The 19,858-nt window shown below is 34.4% G+C and overlaps 1 protein-coding gene across 1 annotated transcript; it reads left to right on the top strand.

The window, feature by feature from the left end:
- The first annotated feature begins 15,145 nt into the window (after positions 1–15,145).
- LOC139870139 (receptor like protein kinase S.2-like) lies at positions 15,146–19,554 on the top strand. The gene is made up of 7 exons (XM_071857985.1): positions 15,146–15,169; positions 15,750–16,698; positions 16,883–17,043; positions 17,117–17,399; positions 18,099–18,330; positions 18,420–18,543; positions 18,948–19,554. The coding sequence occupies exons 1-7, from the start codon at positions 15,146–15,148 to the stop codon at positions 19,278–19,280; spliced, it is 2,106 nt and encodes a 701-aa protein (XP_071714086.1). The 3' UTR covers positions 19,281–19,554.
- Positions 19,555–19,858: the final 304 nt, after the last annotated feature.

Genomic DNA, 19,858 nt, shown 5'->3' on the forward strand with positions numbered 1-19,858 from the left:
CGGCTTAACGTGTCGGAATCATAATAAGATAAAGTTTAAATTTAATCGAAAATTTCCGGGTCATCACAGTTGCATTGGGTGACATCTACAAAATTAACAAAGTTCTTTTAGTATTTTAATATTTGATCATTTAATAATTAATTACCCTAACTTTCTTATGAAAAATTAATTTGTTAAAGGCTAGAATCCAAGTTGCATTTAACCTTAAGTGGTTGGCTGATGCTCTCTCCACTAAGTTTAAATCAACAAGGTAGGTAGCGATTACCAATTGCAAGTCTAATACAATTTCTATATCTTAATGGGATCCTTAACAACAATTGTCAACTGATATGTTTAATCCCATCTATGCCTTGGGCCTCTTGCGTTTGGCTGATGCTCTCTCCACAAGAAGCACCAATTAAGTTGTCCTATTTAAAAACTATGATGTTCGGCCCAAGACTGTCATGGAATCGCGAAACACCATCTCGGTAATCACAGGACGACCGTGGTGGTTGGTTGATGCTCTCTCCACAACGACGTACAAATGACAAGAGAGTGTCTTAAAAAGGATGGCATAAACTTTCATTTTAAAAGAGATTTTGTGTTTTGTATTATTTCAATTTGACAAAACATTTCGTATAATAATTGTTGCATGCATTCAACAATATATTATACGTATACTGTAACGATCACTTCAAATCCATATGGACGAACACGTCATTCATTGATTTCATTGCGAGGTATTTGACCTCTATGTAATACATTTTGTAACATTGTATTCGTTTGAAAAGGTATTTCATAAATGAATATATAAATTCCAGGTTTTTAACATCTGATGATTCCTACGTATAGACAATCACCATTTAAATGGTTTACAATAATACATCTGTTGACAATACAGTCAAAATAAGATACATGGTAATGGTTTGGTGAATGCAAGTTTCTTGTATATAGCATGTATGACTCCAAGCACATATCTTGTATCACGTATAAGCAAACAGCGGAAGACTTCTAGAATCCTGAGAATAAACATGCTTCAAGTGTCAACACAAAGGTTGGTGAGTTCATAGTTTTAATATTACACATAATCCGTATATCAATGTGGATTACAAAAGTTCAGTTGTTTTATTCAAAACGTTTATCAATAGGTTTTACATAAAAGGTGGATCACACGATTTCAGTTGTTTCATCCGAAACGTTTATCAATCGGTTCTACAAAATTGAGCACTCTGGTAACTAAACTTTAACGTATATATAATTTGTACCCTTTGTATAATCATCTTAATAATACACGCAAACCAACGTGTACGCTTCTCAAATAGCATACGTCCGTTAAAAGGCTAGTGCTCTAGCTCGGACGGGGATATCAAGCCCTATGGATCCATATACAACTACTCGCGCCCACCAGTTCTTATAACCGGCAGTTACTAGTTACCAAAGCTAAGGGATTTTCGGTTCAAACTCGGTGTAGAATTTAGTATATACTTGTATCCATTGCGTTTAAAATAAAGTGCATGTATTCTCAGCCCAAAAATATAGATTGCAAAAGCAATTAAAAAGGGAGCAAATGAAACTCACACATATAAATATTGTATATCGGTTAATAAAGCATTTGCATGTATTCTCAGCCCAAAAATGTAGAGAGTAAAAGGGATCTTATGAAACTCACGCATATAAATATTGTATATCGGTTAATAAAGCATTTGCATGTATTCTCAGCCGAAAAATGTAGAGAGTAAAAGGGATCTTTTGAAACTCACTCAAATCAGTTTTAGTTTTTGTATTCATTTTATAAAATAGCGCATGTATTCTCAGCCCGAAAATATGTATAAAAAGGGATCAATGAACTCACTGTTTTATATTGATATACAATATTGCAGGAAAGCACGTAGACGCATCGGAGATGATAAACACGAGGTTTGATTCACAAAAATACCCCCGAACATTACCCATAACCTCCTTGGTAATAACCCATATTTTCCTTAGCTCTAGCTCGCTCGAAAACTCGTTTTGAAAATTACTTGGACAGCACTCCGTCGTAATATTTTATGTACATTATTATTTTTGTATCGCAAAAATAATAACACTAATAATAAAAATAATAAGATTAATAATAATCTTATTAATAATAATAATAATAATAATAATAATAATAATAATAATAATAATAATAATAATAATAATAATAATAATAATAAATAAAATAAATACGGAGTAATATATGTTAAAACAGAAGCAGAATGATCGAGTTTTTATAGGTGTGGCCTGTCCCCAGACCCCATGCGATCGCATGGTTCTGAAGGCCATTGGCCATGCGATCGCATGGCCCATTTTTCCAGCTCACATAATTTTTGTCCTAATGCTTGTCGACATAATTAAATAATATATATATATATAATATATAATTTAAATTAATTAATTATATATTATATTTTATTCCCGTGCATAGTTGATTTGTAATTTTTGTTCCGATAAGTCGTACGTCATCACTTGACTTATGTCCCGGTTCCGGTTTTTCGAATGTCCTTTCGTACCTTTAGAAAACTTGCATTTTACGTTTCGTGTCACGTACATTTGTTAAAATATAGCCTTAAGTTATCCATAAACTATACCACTCAAAGTATATCTTAAACTTTAGAGTGTTTTGGTCATTTACTTCTATAAATCATCGTCTCACTATTTGTTAAAATACATTTTTTAAAATAGTGTTTACTGTAGCAAAGTTACTGTAGCAAAGTCATTTTTTACTGTAGCAATTCACTGTAGCAAAGTAAATTTTACTGTAGCAAATAGTGATTTTCGAAAACACTGTAGCATTTTGGGTACTGTAGCAATTTGAAAATACTGTAGCAAATTAGTGTTTTACTTGTTCATCTTAAACGTTTTAGTTAACTTATCTAAATATCAATCGAATCAATAATCGAATGTTACTATCGTTTACTAAATAACTTGAAATCATATATATTCAAATAGATATATAAACCAATAAGTTTAATGTACGGTGACATGCAATTAAAACTTTGTTACGTTTTCAAGTTATAGTATATATATGTATCTATTTACATATAATGGTTCACGAATCGTTGAGAACAACTGAAGGGTATTTGAATAGTTTAAAATTTTCGAGATTCAGTTTTACAGACTTTATTTATCGTGTCGAAATCATTAATCATTTAAGATTAAGTTTAAATTTAGTCGAAATTTCCGGGTCATCACATATACTTTAGATAAAATCATATTTTATATGTTGGTCTTGAGTTTATAGAATCTCTATTTTAGTCACTAACGGCGTGTCCAATTTTAAACTAATATCCTATATTAATATGTATATATTGATCGCTCTAACTTAAGACCAATTTTAGTTTCTAATAAAACTCATTTTATTTAAAACTTTATACAAGAGTTTGGTTTAAATTTATTAAATTCATAATTTATTAAAATTCATTATTTTAATGTCAATTTTGAGCTTTGTGTAAAAACTCCTTTTTATTAAAACTCATTTTATACTTTTATGAAAAACCATTTTCAAAATTATATATAAATTTACAAAACTCTTATTTGTGTTTAATTTGTTAAAAAAAATATTTTCTAGCATGCAAATATCCTATATTCAAACATGCAACATACAAACATAAACACAACAATTAATAGGTGCATAGCCAAGCCTTTTCCTAATCAGTTTTCATGAGCCAAACGAAGGGACCGGGTCAATCTAAGGACATAACTCCATTGTGATGTCTTGAAGCTCTCACTTACCTAGTCAACATTTGGTGTTGCAAATGGCTCCAAAATTGCTTAGAACTCTATCTTGAATTTTCTTCATGTCTTGTTACATTTTTATAGATAAAATATACAAGTCTACACTAATACTTTTACATCTAAAAAATAAACAAAACATGAAAAATAAAATTATTACAAACCATTATAAATGAAAGAATAATTACAACCCAGTCGATTTTCAACACAACCAAACATCACAAAATGGTCTAAAGGCTTTCTATACACCATGCAACTTAATATATCAACTAGTATATATATATGTAGCAACTTCTACAACCATACATGCATGTAAAAAAAATGGTTGTAGTAAATAAAATAACTAAGTTGCATTTTAGAAATCTACAACTTTTCCTTTTTAGAAGAGAAGTTGTTCATTTCTAATAATAAGAACAAGTTCTTATTGTATATAACACAAGTTTCTTAACACATGCAAAAGCGGCTCTTGATACCACTGAAGGGTTTGTATATGAAATTTCATAAAAAAACTATTTAGCAGCGGAAACATGTACAACAATTTTTAAACCTTTCAAAAACTCTCCACCGAGGATCCAATTGCATGTTGTTAAGAAAACTAAATAATAAAGAGGGGGTTTAAAGACTACAACCTTTGAAGACTTTGAACTTGAGAAGTTATGGATACTAAAAATACTAAGAAGCTAACGTAGCCTTCCTCTATCGGTAATCCACACTTGAGCAAAGTTCCAATACTAAATGGATGCTAGTCCTTATCAACCAATAATAAGTGAAATAACAAGATGAAGAACACTAACACTTTTACTTACTAAAAGAGTTACTTGAAAGTTATTTGCATGAGTTAAAATGAAATGACACTTGAATCCATTTCATTCATATGTGTGTACGTATGTTTTTTTGCAAGTGTATATAAGTCACTTATTTAAGAAGTGTTCTTACACACATCATACATACAAAAGCAACAATAATTGCTAGACATAATGATGACATAAGAATTATGACCATACCACTCATGATTAATGACCATACCACTCATGACTTATGACCATACCATATTGTATTTTTTTAATAAATATAACACAAGAGAATGTTACTTGTAACATTAATAGTTCATGTGTACATACTTATATTCTCATGCTACATTATTATTTAGGATAAATAATAATGTTACTAAACATTTTATTGATGATATCTAAATCCCATTTAAATACTTAATTGATATTTATTTGCTATTTGTGTGTTACCCCTATAAGTTCACATGTTATTACTAGTGTATACGTATATTGTGTCTAGCATATAAACCAACACAAATAACATTACCAGAGGACGATGCTTGAGCAAAAATTGTTTCCAAAAATTTAAGTTCTTGAGCAACAGAAACAATCACTTGTTAACAGTAATTTATTATCAGCTGTTAAAAGCACGCAACCTGAAGATGAGATTCAGAGTTCTGAATCTGAGGTATGTAAGCTACAACATTATTCAATTTCATCAATGTCTGATTCACAATAATTGAATAATGAAGTTGTGGAATTGAGACAATTTGTTGAGAAACTGAAATTAAGTCGGTCTAAGAATGTAGAGAAAATTGATGTTATTGAGAAGAACGGGAATTTGTTGTTTGAATGAGTGAATGCTTATGTTGATAAATTGAAGAAATCAGAGAGTCTGACTTCCAGAAGAGAATAATTTCTGTTTAAAGGAGTAAATTAAACAAAAGATTAAATAACAGGAAATTGAGTTGCAAGCTCCAGCTTCCATTTTTATTTTTTTTTACCATAAAACAAATGGTTATTAATTGTGGTGTTACTCTTCAAGTTTGAAAGCGAATGCCATTAGGAAAAGTAAAAAAAAAAAAAAAAAAAAAGGAAAAAAGAAAAAAAAAAAAAAAAAAAAAAGGAACCTTCGTGTAGAAAGACTTTGGATCTCTGTTTTTTATTGGTGTGTATTAAGAATACAAGAAGACAATATGTGAAGTTTACATTGTCATATCCTAGTAATTTCTTGGAAACCATGTTACCCACTAGTTAATCAATTTATAAGTTTGACTACAGATAGCTAAATCATTTCACACTAAATCCCATATCATCATCTTCATTTATTGATTAGAAGATCATGTCAATTACCATGTCTGTTGAGGAAGTTGAATCTTCCATATCCTTAAAGTCATTACAGTACCCATGTCGTCAGTTTACAATTGGCGAGATTCAGGTATTAACTGATGGCTTTGCTGAATCGTTGGTATTAGTTCACAGTAATTCAACTATGAACACCAGACTCTTAATTTCACACAAACAATAGGAATTAAAGTGCAGAAAATTAAGAGAACACGAATTAGAAGAAAACCAATAATATATTAAGCACAATCGTGTTTTTGATATGTATATTTAAAAACTGCAAACATAAACGTGTATTTATACAAGAAGAACCAAATCTTCCAGATTTGGATTCTTAACAAACTACTCTACAAAATAGGAAAAGATATACAAGGATCAAAGCTAAACTTAAGGAGATTAATTCTGGAAGATAAACACAAAAACGCATCATCATATATCTTCTAAATATAAAAGAGATCTTCCAGAATCTTCAAATGGCTTTATCAACAAGAAATCATTCGGCAGTTGACTTTTGAAAACTTCAGACTCTAACATCATCTGCTCCTCAGACTCTAACATCATCAGACTCTAAAATCTGCAAAATACTTTGACTCATCAGATTAACTTTCCCAACAATCTCCCCCTATCTGATGATGTCAAAACAATTCAAGCTACTAACCCATCAACTTCTTGACCTCTCTTTCAATCAGCTTGCACTTATGCTTCATGTGTGAGATCTTCTTCATCATACTGATCTTGCTGTACAAGTGCATCAACAACTTTCTTCGAAAAGGTAAGGTCTGCAGAGATTCACACCTTGTCATCAAACTTAATAGCAGCTCAATATTAGCATCCTCAAACTGATCCACTCTAATCAACATTCTCCTTCCATTAGAAGTTTTAACCAGCAATGCATCCAAATACTCAACATAAAAATCATCTATAAACTCCTCACTTAAAATCACCCTGTCACCTTCACAACCTCTCAAACCAAATGCAATTCCTCTCCATTCACAAAATCCTAACCTCAATATTTGATTCAACTTCACCCTTAATCTTTTATCAGAAGCATGAGATAAAGTCAGAAACAAACACACTCCATCATACTCAGTCCTATCAATTTCAACCTTCAACACTTCTCCTTCATACCTTCTAAATCTAAACCTTTTATTCAACTTAGCTCTCAGATCATTCAAGACCGCAGGATTTTCAGAAATATCACCAGCAGATTCTGCAATCATCTCACCAACAGCTGCAACATTTTTACCCTTATCCTTAACACCACCAGCAACAATTTCATCACCAACAGTAACATTCTCAACCACATTTTCTGAAACCACAACCTCATCAACAACAATGTGCTCCCCCTCAATTTGATTCTCCCCCTCAACAGCAGCTCTCTTATTCTTATCACCAGCAACCTCTGCATCATCAACTCTCTTTCTTTTCTCCCCCTTTTTGACATCATCCACCTGAAGAGAAGATATGATTTCCCAGATTTCAGCTTGTTGATTTTTTAAAGTAACCAAATCAGAAGCAAACCCTGTAAAACAACTTTCTACCCCATCAACTTTCTTTTCCAATACATCCAACCTGTCATTAAACATCACCACAGAATTTGAATTACCAGCACCACCCTGCAACTCCCCAACCAACCTCCTCACCTCCATCAACTCTGATTTTGAAACAAAATTATTATTAAAGTTTTTAGAAAGATCAGACTGCACAACAGATAGTTTGTCATCAAACTTCTTAGTCAAATTAGTCAAAGCCTTATTCAAGCCAACCAATTCAACTGGTGCCCCAGTCTGACCTGCAGTGTCAATAGATGTGGGTATGGTTGGTATATCCTCATGACTTTCCTGTTGTGAAGAAAAGCAATCCTTGGATAAAGAAGGTGTTGAGGCCTGTACCACACCCTGTGACATGAGTGTGGCATTGGCAGCCTGTGCAAGAGTGTGTAAGGATGACATGCTCTGGAAAGGTAGTGACAGACTTAAGTCTGAGGTAGAAGTAGGTTTGGCCATTTCAGTAGGTTGTTGAATTTGGTTTGATGAGTCCAGGATTGGGACCTCTGTTTGTAAGTTAACTGAGGGGGTTGCATCAGTAACTGTAATGTGGGTATCCAAGTTAACTAACCTATCAGGTTTGGTTAAGGTCAAAGCACTGCTTGCAACAACCTCTAGCAGAGGTGAAGAAACAGTACTAGCACCATCTTGCCTAGTGAATTGTAATGGTGAATTCACAGGTGCTGAATCATCTAAGGGTTCAAGTATGGTGGTATTCTCTGTATGAACTGGTGAGTTCATAAGGTTGTTTGATGAAGATATTTGCTCAGTAGCAGTGGGTGAAGATGGGTTAGATTGAAGTGGTGTTTCTTCAACCATATCTTCAGCCTGCTCTGTTTGATTGACAATATGGGGTGGAGTAATTGGGGGGGTAGAAACTGAATGTTCAGATTCTGTTGAATGTTGTTGACCATTGTTGTGACCTTCTTCAGATTCTGATTGCTCAGATCCTGAAGAAGATGCCCCTTCAGATTCTGATTGCTCAGGATCTGCAGGTTGATCTGCACGGCCCAAATTGACCCAATGCATCATAGCAGCTGTAAGAGGGACTTCTTGACCATCAACAATGTGCCTATGAAACATTTTGACACTGCATTCAGGTAAATACCTGTACTCATAGACATTAAAAGTTTGCAAACCATTGTACAAAATTGGTGTCATTGCTTGTTCAAACATTAGACTCATAAATCTTATGAATGGCACATTGTGATCTCTTAAAGGTTTTTCAGTAAGCACTAAGAGTTCATTAAAATACAGACGTGCAAAGTCTATATTTCTCCCTGTTACCATGGCATCAAAAATATGAGCCTCAAAATCATTTATTTCAGTTAGACTCCCACATTTAAAACTCAAACTTCTGATTATATTTGACAATAGAAACATCCACCTTGGACTGAACATACTGATTTTGACACTAGAATTGGTTAAGGGCTGACCAACTAGGTTAAAACAATTTCGTACAGCAGATTTTGCTGCTGTTCGAACAAAATTCTCATTAAAAGGAAGGTTTAAAGCAGCCCTTAAATGATTTTCAGTAATTGTTAAGGTGTTGTTACCATTCCTGTAAGTACCAGTAATTGACCTTGCTTCTCTGTTCCCATTACACGTGTACCAGAACTCAGCCAGCATCTCAGGATACATCACCGTTGTCTTAAAGAAGGCATCCTTCAAAGGATGATTCCTCATAAACAGCATCAATTCCTCATATCCCTCATTAGCAAACCCTTCTGGAATTATACCACAAGCTACCCTATTGTTCACCGATACCTGTACCTCCTTATTACCTCTAAAATCCTTTGCTCGATGCATCCTTTCAGTTGGTTCCAGAACAAAAGGGATGAATTTCATGTTCGCCATTGTAATCGCAAGAGAATTTCGAAAAACAGATGAGGGTTTTGAGATGATCGACTGATTTGACAAAAAAAAAAAAATTTAAAATTTAAACCCTATTAAATAATTCTGACACCGCCAAAAATTTTACCATTTACCTCCTCAAAAAGTTACAGTTTTGACCCTTTTATTATAAGAAATAGAATAAAGAAAAATAAACTTACCTAAAACAGAACAAGAAAAAAAAACTTTATTTGACACAAGATAGAAAATAATTTACACAAAATTACATCAAAAATACACCAGAGTCACACCATCTCAGACTCTGAAATAGCATTACCTCATCCAGACTCATTAAAACATCAGACTCCGGAAGAGTCATCACTAGACAACATTTCACTAGATGGATTTAACATTCCAAGTTGTCCAAGAAGATAAAAATGCCTTTCTTCATTAAGTGCCTTAGTAAAAATATCTGCCAATTGATCCTTTGTACCAATATGCTTCAAATACACTTTGCCCTTTTCAACACAATCCCTTATAAAATGATGTCTGATTTCAATGTGCTTTGTTCTTGAGTGAAACACTGGATTCTCAGTAATAGCAATTGCACTCTCATTGTCACACATGATTGGAGTGTTGGACAATGTCAACCCAAAATCCAAAAGTTGATGTTGCATCCAAAGTAATTGAGCACAGCAGCTTCCTGCAGCAACATATTCAGCTTCTGCTGTAGAAGTAGCAACAGAGTTTTGCTTCTTACTAGACCAGCTAACCAGTTTTCCACCTAACAATTGACATCCACCAGAAGTGCTTTTCCTGTCTAATTTGCAACCTGCATAGTCTGCATCTGTGTAACCAATTAGATCAAACCCTGAGTCTTTGGGATACCAAAGACCCAGGTTAGGGGTACCTTTTAAGTACCTAAAAATCCTTTTCACAGCTTTGTAATGAGACTCCTTAGGGTCAGATTGGTAACGTGCACAAAGACATGTAGCAAACATTATATCAGGTCTACTTGCAGTTAAGTATAACAAAGATCCAATCAAACCTCTATAGGTTGATTGACAAGTGGGTTTACCAGACTCATCCTTATCAAGTTTTTCAGAAATGCTCATTGGTGTTCTTATAGAAGAACAATTTTTGAAACCATATTTGTCTAACATGTTAGCAATATAGTTACTCTGGTTTATAAAAATACCCTCAGAACTTTGTTTTATTTGCAACCCAAGAAAATAGTTTAATGTACACAAATTACTCATTCTATACTCTTTTGACATAATATCAGAAAACCATTTTCCCAAGTTAGGATTAGTAGACCCAAATATAATGTCATCTACATAAATTTGAACAAGTAGCACATCACCTTTGTCCTTTTTGACAAACAAAGTCTTGTCAATAGCTCCTCTGGAAAAATTATTTTCTAGAAGAAATGTTGACAAGGTATCATACCAGGCTCTTGGAGCTTGCTTCAGACCATACAATGCCTTTTTCAATTTGTAAACATGTTTTGGAAATTTCTTACTTACATAACCAGGAGGTTGTTTCACATACACCTCTTCTTGCAAAACTCCATTCAAGAAAGCACTCTTCACATCCATTTGAGATACCTTAAACCCTTTGTGAGCAGCATGAGACAAAAACAATCTGATAGCTTCAATTCTAGCCACAGGAGCAAAAGTCTCATCATAATCTATCCCTTCTTCTTGCCTGTACCCTTGAGCAACCAACCTTGCCTTATTTCTGATAACAATACCATCTTTATCCACCTTGTTCCTGAATACCCATTTTGTGCCAATGATAGTTTTATCATCAGGCTTTGGAACCAATTCCCATACTTCATTCCTTTCAAACTCTGTAAGTTCTTCAGTCATAGCCTCATTCCAGTCATCATCACCTAGTGCCTCATCAATCTTCTTAGGCTCAATAAGTGAAAGAAAACTTGAAAACAAACAGAAATTAGCTATGGCAGATTCAGACACAGCAGCCTGATTAGAAGAACTAGTCTTGGGTAACCCTGTAGTATCCACAACATAATCATCAAGATGCTTTGGATGAACTATGCTTCTTGAAGATCTTCTGATAGGTACAATGGGATCTGAGGTGGTATCTGATGATTGGCCACTCTCTTGATTAACAACAATCTCTTCTTCTTGTGTAGATTCTTCTGTATGAACACCTTCAGCAATAATATTTTTAGAGTCTGACCACTGTTCATCAGACTCAGACTCTGAATCCAGAGTCTGAACAATGTTCTCTGAAATTAACTTAGACATTTCTTCAAGTGCAGAATTCTCAGAATTGGATGATTGATCCATTTCTAAGGAGCTTTCATCAAAAGAAACATTGATAGATTCTTCAATCTTCATTCTCCTCTGATTGTAAACTCTATAAGCTTTAGATACAGAAGAATATCCCATAAAAATACCTTCATCAGACTTTGGCTTCATCTTATCAAGCTGATCTCTTTGATTTAAAATGTAGCACTTACACCCAAAAACTTGAAAATAATGAATAGTAGGCACCTTTTTGTGATATAACTCATAAGGAGTTTTACCATGTTTCTTCACAATCAGTGACCTATTTTGAGTGTAACATGCTGTGTTTACAGCTTCAGCCCAGAACCTTAAAGCTACATTCGATTGACATAGCATAGTTCTAGCTGCTTCAATAAGGGTTCTGTTTCTTCTTTCAGCAACTCCATTCTGTTGAGGAGTTCTTACAGCAGAGAAGTTTTGACCAATTCCAGATTCTTCACAAAAATCAATTAAAGTAACATTTTTGAACTCAGTACCATGATCACTTCTTAACTGTTTAACAAGAATACCCTTTTGAACCTGCTCTCTTTTGATCAACCTGATGATTTCTTCAGGAGCATCACTCTTTGCAGCCAAGAAAATAACCCAAGTAAATCTGGAATACTCATCAACAATCACAAGAGTATACCTTTTTCCACCCAAACTACTAGTATTCATTGGACCAAACAGATCCATATGAAGCATGTGAAGTGGATCACAAATGGTAGCCAGGGTTTTTGAAGGAAACTTGGTTTTGGTTTGTTTACCCATAATACAAGCAGAACATGGCTTATCTTTCTTAAAGGGTTGCTGTGGAAGACCTCTCACCAATTTCTTCTTAGACAGCTCATTTATATTCTTAAAATTAAGATGAGAAAGTCTTTTATGCCACAGCCAATTTAGCTCATTTACAGTCTGAGAATACAAACATGTCTCAATACCAGAATTAACAGAATTCAGATCCAATACATACACATTCTGATGTCTCCAGGCCACAAGTGTTGGCCTACCTTTTGGATCATAAATAATACCAGCTTTCTTTCTGATTCTTATTTCACAGTCTTCATCAGCAATTTGACTAACACTTAGCAGATTATGCATCAACCCTTCAACTAAGGCAACTTTCATCAAAGTAACACTACCAGCTTTCACAGTACCATAACCAACTGTCTTTGCAACAGAATTATCACCATATCTCACAGGAGGACCCTTCTCTTCTACAAACTCTACAAGATGTTCTTTGCATCCAGTCATATGTCTTGAGCAGCCACTATCCAGATACCACTTACTACCCTGCTACACAAGACACAAACAACTACACAATTAATTCTTGGAGGGAACCCACTTTTCAGTGGGTTCAATAGGAGAATCTTTTACTCTCCATACAAAAGCTTTGTTACCAATCCAGATCAACTTGTCTTTAACAGATTTCAAAACACTTTCACTTTCACAGACTTTGGGTTTCCAACACTTTTCAATTCTCTTTGGAAGACAACATGTACTCTTAACAGGAGATTTCTCTTTACTTTTGATTACATTATTAAGTTTTGAAATTTCCTTTTTAAGTTTTCGAATAGTCTTAGTCTGTTTGGACTTTGACTTTCTTTTTGACCTTTTAGAATCTGGACTGGTACTAGTAACAGAAGATAAATCAGATATGTCCTTGCAACTTGACTCATGGGTGATAGACTCCTGGTCAGAACATTCACTTTTAATTTTCAAATCTAAACTGTTAGAGTCTGAAGATTTCTCAAGTTCAGACTCTGATTGACTTTTACTTTCTGACCAGTTAGAGTCTGATGGTAACAAAATTTCAGACTCTAAAGGATCTCTGCTCTCAAGTACAATGATGTCTAAAGGCTTAACAGGATCTAATGATTTTACAAAAGCATTTGTCAAAATCTTTTTATCACCATCAAACTTTACAAAAGTATCTGGTAAAATATCAGGTTTAAATCTATTAGGATCAGCTTCCACATTATTGTCTAATATGTAGTTTTCACCTAATATAGCCTTAACATCATCTGGAATTTGTTTGGCAATAGCATCAGAATTCTTTTTAGAAGATACACACCAAGATCTACAAATTGACTCATAATGTTTTGACCTTTTAATTGATCTTCCTAATTCTGTATTTAATCTTTTAGTTTCTTCAGCATATGCCATTTTATAAGTGTCTAATTCAGCCTCACACGATTTTAATCCTTTAATTTCAGCATCTTTTTCCATAATTGACTGTTTAAGATCAAAGATTTGTGTTCTTAACCTATCAATGTCTTCTAAACACCACTTAAAGTCAAGCAACAAGTACTGAAACATTCTCACTTTTTCATTATCAAAATAGTTCACAAAGTTTTGTACCTTATAGGCAGAAATTTTATTACAAGAACTATCCATATCCATCTTCTCAATAGCCTTCAGATCCTCTTCAAAATTACTGGATCCACCAACCATTTCAGTTAAAGCCATAAAACACTTGTCTTCCTCATCATCTGATGATGAATCTTCATCCTCCCATGTTTCAGTATACAAAGCCTTCTCCTGTTCTTTACCCTTTGCCTTCTCAGCTTCATTCTTTAATTTCTTGTACTTCAACTTGTACTTTCTTGCTTTGTCAACAGACTTGTAGGAATCTGAACCTCCTTCAACCTTAGACCAGCAATCAGCAGCTATATGCCCTATCTTACCACACTTGAAACACTTAGCTTTCTTTGGATCAAATGAACTCTTACCTTTACCCTTCTTAAAACCAAACTTTCTTTGCTCAACTCTCTGAGCCAAAAGAACTATCTGGGCCTCCAGATCATCATCTTCCTCATCTTCTTCAGATTCACTATCATCAGAAGTTTCATCATCCTCAGATTCAACCTTACTAGAGTAACTGGAGAACAACTGTTTGTTCTTCTTTGTAGTAGCCACCAAAGCTGCCTCTGGATCTTTAGCAACCTTCTTAACATTGATCTTGTTCTTCAACTGTGTTTCTTCAAAATTTGATAGAATACCAAACAACTCACTTAGCTCATACCCTTCAATCTTCTCACTTATTACCATAGAAGTAATAACCGATTCAAAGTTTGAAGGTAGTAATTCAATGAACTTTTGACACAAAACTTGTTGTGTCTTTTCTATACCAACACTTTCAAGATCATTTATCAAAACCTGAAACCTTGAGTGGAGATCACTTAAGGATTCTTTAGGCTCAGCAGCAAAGTTTTCATAGCATCTGATCAGATTCTTTCTCTTTTGAGTCTTAACAACTGTGACTCCTTCATAATCATTAAGTAAAAGATCCCACATAGCTTTAGCAGTCTTGGCATGACTAATTTTCCTGAGAATAGGAACAGTGACAGCATTACCAATAATACTTCTTATTTTGCTGTCAAGCTTAAACTTTATAGCTTCTGCTTCTGTCCATCTTTCTCTTGGAGTTGAACGAAAATAAGCAGGTTGTGCAGCAACAGTATCTGATCCAGGAACAGCATCGACCATTTGACCTGGTGTAATGGGTCCTGTGGTAAGGACAGTTTCTGCATCTTCATGAACAGATCCAAGAAACCATAGAACTTTTAGCTTCCATGTTGCAAAGTCTGTGCCATCAAAAATCGGCACACCTTTTCCAGCCATGACTGGAGTAACAATTGTACTGGTAGACATCTTGATTTCTTCAAAGATGAAAAATAGATCGTTTTAAAGATTACCTTTGACGGATTTACACCTAACCCGCTCTGATACCAGTTATTAGTTCACAGTAATTCAACTATGAACACCAGACTCTTAATTTCACACAAACAATAGGAATTAAAGTGCAGAAAATTAAGAGAACACGAATTAGAAGAAAACCAATAATATATTAAGCACAATCGTGTTTTTGATATGTATATTTAAAAACTGCAAACATAAACGTGTATTTATACAAGAAGAACCAAATCTTCCAGATTTGGATTCTTAACAAACTACTCTACAAAATAGGAAAAGATATACAAGGATCAAAGCTAAACTTAAGGAGATTAATTCTGGAAGATAAACACAAAAACGCATCATCATATATCTTCTAAATATAAAAGAGATCTTCCAGAATCTTCAAATGGCTTTATCAACAAGAAATCATTCGGCAGTTGACTTTTGAAAACTTCAGACTCTAACATCATCTGCTCCTCAGACTCTAACATCATCAGACTCTAAAATCTGCAAAATACTTTGACTCATCAGATTAACTTTCCCAACAGTTGGTGATCGGGCGTGGGGGTTTTGGCAAGGTCTATAGAGGAACGATTACTAATGGGGCAACTCGTTTAGATGTTGCCGTAAAGCGGCTGGATACAACTTCCAATCAAGGTGCACTCGAATTTTGGGCGGAAGTTAAAATGCTTTCACAGTTAAGGCACTGTCACTTAGTGTCTTTGATTGGTTATTGCAATGATATCCAAGAGATGGCACTTGTTTACGAATTAATGCCTCGTGGAACCCTTGAAGATCATCTCCACAAATTACGAGCTCCACTTACTTGGGTTCGAAGGCTAAAAATATGTTTAGGGGCTGCTCGAGGGTTAGATTACCTTCACACTGGTACGGGTATAAATCATGGAGTGATACACCGAGACGTTAAAAGCTCAAATATATTGTTGGACGACTCTTGGGCTGCTAAGATTTCAGACTTTGGGCTGTCCAAAGTAGGTCCAATAAATCAGTCAGATAGTGGTGTCAACACTTTAGTGAAAGGTACATTCGGGTATCTAGATCCTGATTATTATCAGACTGGTAGACTAACCCGAAAGTCTGATGTGTATGCGTTTGGAGTTGTACTATTTGAAGTCTTGTGTGAGAAACGAGCAGTAGATAGAAGTCTTGATGAGGATCAATGGGGGTTAGCATGTTGGGTACAAGACTGTATCAAAGAAGGTAGGTTAAAGCAAATAGTTGATCACAATATAAGTGACAATATATCTCCTACATGTTTGAAAGAGTTTGCGCAGCTAGCGGTTGGGTGTTTGCATAGCCACCCGAAACAGCGTCCTACAATGTCTCAGGTTGTGGTGGCCCTTGAGGGCATCCTAGCTTTACAGGAGAAAGAAGTTGATAACTTGCAGGAGAAAGAAGACGACAAATTACATGCGCGTGGCATGACAAGATTTGGGAAAAAGACGCCTACATTTGTGTCCAATTGGGAAAACTCAGGTGTTATGTTCTTTTCGAGTTGTTTGTCCATAAATTAATATATGCATTTAAACTTTTGATCCTTCAAGTTTCAGTATATTCACAATTTTATCTTATATTTAAGCCCAACAACACCTAAGGTTAAGTGTTGTGAGATGCACATAAGATTTAGCGTTTAATTACATGTTATTTGTTAAACTTATAGTTGGAGTTAGAAGTTTAAAATCCTTGGAGCTGTACATTGGGACTATTCAAGATGAAAACCAACTATTACGTAGGTTCCTTTTTGATACTATCAAAGTTGCAACTGGAAAATTCTCTGAAGCTAATAAAATTTTCGAACACAGATATGGTTCCATGTACAAGGTATGTAATACTTTGTTTTACCCTAGTTTTTCCCATGGTTTGCTAAATGCTTCAGTTTGGTTTCTTCTTTCAGGGAAGGCTACAAAATGGACATGTTATTACAATTTTTGGACCTTATTCTAATTTTGATTTTCAAGTTATCAATGACGTATCAAATAAACAATTTATGAATCGAGTATCATATATACAACTTAAAAATAAAGTATCTGATAAACAACTTATTAATGAAGTATCAATACTTGTAAAGCTTCAACATAAGAATTTGATTGAGTTGGCTGGATATTGCATTCAAGGAGAAATAATGCTTCTCGTCTATAATTTTGCACCGCATGCAACCCTGGATAGCATGATACATGGTATGAACTCTTCCCTTTTAACCGTTTCTTATATAAATCTAATGTTGTACTGTAGTAGATTGACAAGTATCATTACTGAATGCATTTTGAGTCTGAATAAATGATTTTGATGATGAATTTGGGTTGATGATGAGAGTGGTAAATCAAAGTTATCAGTGTACGCTTCTGAAAAAGAAAGGTGTTTTTGACCTTTTCCTCACTGTCGAAAACATGTAAAGAGATGGGCAGTGTTGCAGAACTCGGGTACTCGGAAATAAAAGTCTCCCAATTACTCGGTCCAATTACTCTGATTATTCGGTCAAACTCGGCAACCCGGGGAGTACTCGGGTAATGCTCGGGATTACCTGGAAAAACTGTCAAAACTCGGTTAAAATCAGTCAAAATGTAAACATCCGAGTACTCCAAGACCCCAAGTTGGCGAGTTCATCCTAAAAATTCCCGACCGAGTACTATCCGAGTAATGAGATTTGCAACTTTGGAGATGGGAGTTAAATAGATGGCGGAGAGCATTAGAAATTATTACCCTTGTGTGCCAGACACTAAGTTTTTAACAATCGTTTTTGGTAAATATCATTCAAGAAATTAGTTTAAGCTCGTATGTAAAATTGCTGACCATCCATGTAATTTAGTCTTTTTAAAATGATTAAACTTTTTGATTGAAATTTGATATAACATTTGTTTTGTGATCTATGTTTGTAGATCGGCTGTGTACTATTTTGGACTGGAATAAAAGGTACCAGATATTACTAGGAATTGCAAGAGTACTTGTTTACCTTCACAAGCAGACTCCTGGTCCGATCGTACACGGTGATGTAAAACCTGAGAACATTGTTTTAGATGAAAGTTTCAACCCAAAACTGTCAAATTTTTGGGTGGCCTCGAAAATCGATGGAACTGACTGCACTCGTGTTGATAGGAAACGTGGAACCTTGTAAGTGCATAACTTTTAGCACATGCAGTCATGCACATATATAAAAGATTTTTATTTTTTATCGTCACTAATACCTGCAAATGTAACAGGGCATACATGGCACCGGAATTATGTGAGGGGGCATGTCTATCAACCAAGGTAGACGTCTATAGTTTTGGTGTATTGCTTTTGGAAACTGTAACCGGACGAGAATTATATCAGTTGGTAGAAAACGTAAGTACGATTACCAGTTACAATTATATGGTAGCTAGAGTATTAGAACTATATATGCTTGTTATGCTTATAATCAAAATCAATTTTTTTTTTTTGTTTTTGTTTTATTTACAAGGATGAATTGTTATCTCTTACAATCCAACCCAAGACTTTCCAAAAACATGCTGTAATTGACATGGATCCATATTAGTGTAACCTGACTTTTTCAACCTATAATGAACTTGCTTTTAACTCTCAGCTTCTAATAGAAGAAGACGTTTAATTGATCGACAAGCATTCGATTATTCCAATTCTTTTAATATTGATTCTTGGAAGTATTGTCCTACTTGTACGAATGCTAGAAGTACATAATGTACATCTGAAAGAAATGGGCAGTGACAAACAAACATGTTAACTTGTTGTAGGTTAAAATAAATTTGGTAGAAGGAACAATTTCAAAGATAATTGATCCCAGAATTGCTGTTGATGCAAGTTCCATTGAAACATTCATCAAAATTGGTTTGTCGTGTATTGAAACTGATCCAGTGGATAGGCCAACAATGGAACAAGTGGTTGACATGTTTCTCGACCAGTCATCTGTTATTCATTTTATCCAGAAACGGGAAGAACGGATGTTAGAAGGGTATTCACATTATACAAATGTCATGCAAAATGATAACAGTTATGATTGGATCATTCGTGATGATTATGATACTGCTGCTGTCGATGACTTTAGACGAGAGTTAAGCCCTCGATAATGGGTCACAATGATACCATCCATGTGTAAGTCTTAGTAGATCGATCATATATAGACGCTAACCAAGTTTTGTATAGTGAATATCGGTTATGTAACTACTCTAGTTATACAAACACTACATCGAAAATTTTCATCCAAATTATTTAAAGTTAACAATTGAGTAGTAGTTAAATACAATCACTTATGAATGGGTTGATATGGGTTTTGTTTATCTCTAATGGGGCATGGACAATAAGCCAAAAGGGGAATAGTTCAAATGAGACTTACAGGTTGAAAATGACGTAACTTCTGCTTTTGATTAACGACCCGACTTTTTCGACTTTTAATTATAATTATTACTTTTACGAAACTGCGTATTTGTGCGTACTGAGTTAGATTATTTGCTGGGATCATTAATTATGTTAATTACTTTCGTTAATGCCTTACAAGTGTTTTTAAGTACTTAATTACTTAACATGATCCTTGAATGCATTTACGACCGTTAGTGTCACTTAGGGGCTGTTTACTTTTAGCTTAATTGGGATTATTGTCCTGGAAAGATTATTCAGTCACCACCCTATCTTGTTTACTTTTGACTTA

This window comes from Rutidosis leptorrhynchoides, chromosome 10 (genome assembly GCF_046630445.1).
Source record: "Rutidosis leptorrhynchoides isolate AG116_Rl617_1_P2 chromosome 10, CSIRO_AGI_Rlap_v1, whole genome shotgun sequence".
Taxonomy (NCBI): domain Eukaryota; kingdom Viridiplantae; phylum Streptophyta; class Magnoliopsida; order Asterales; family Asteraceae; genus Rutidosis; species Rutidosis leptorrhynchoides.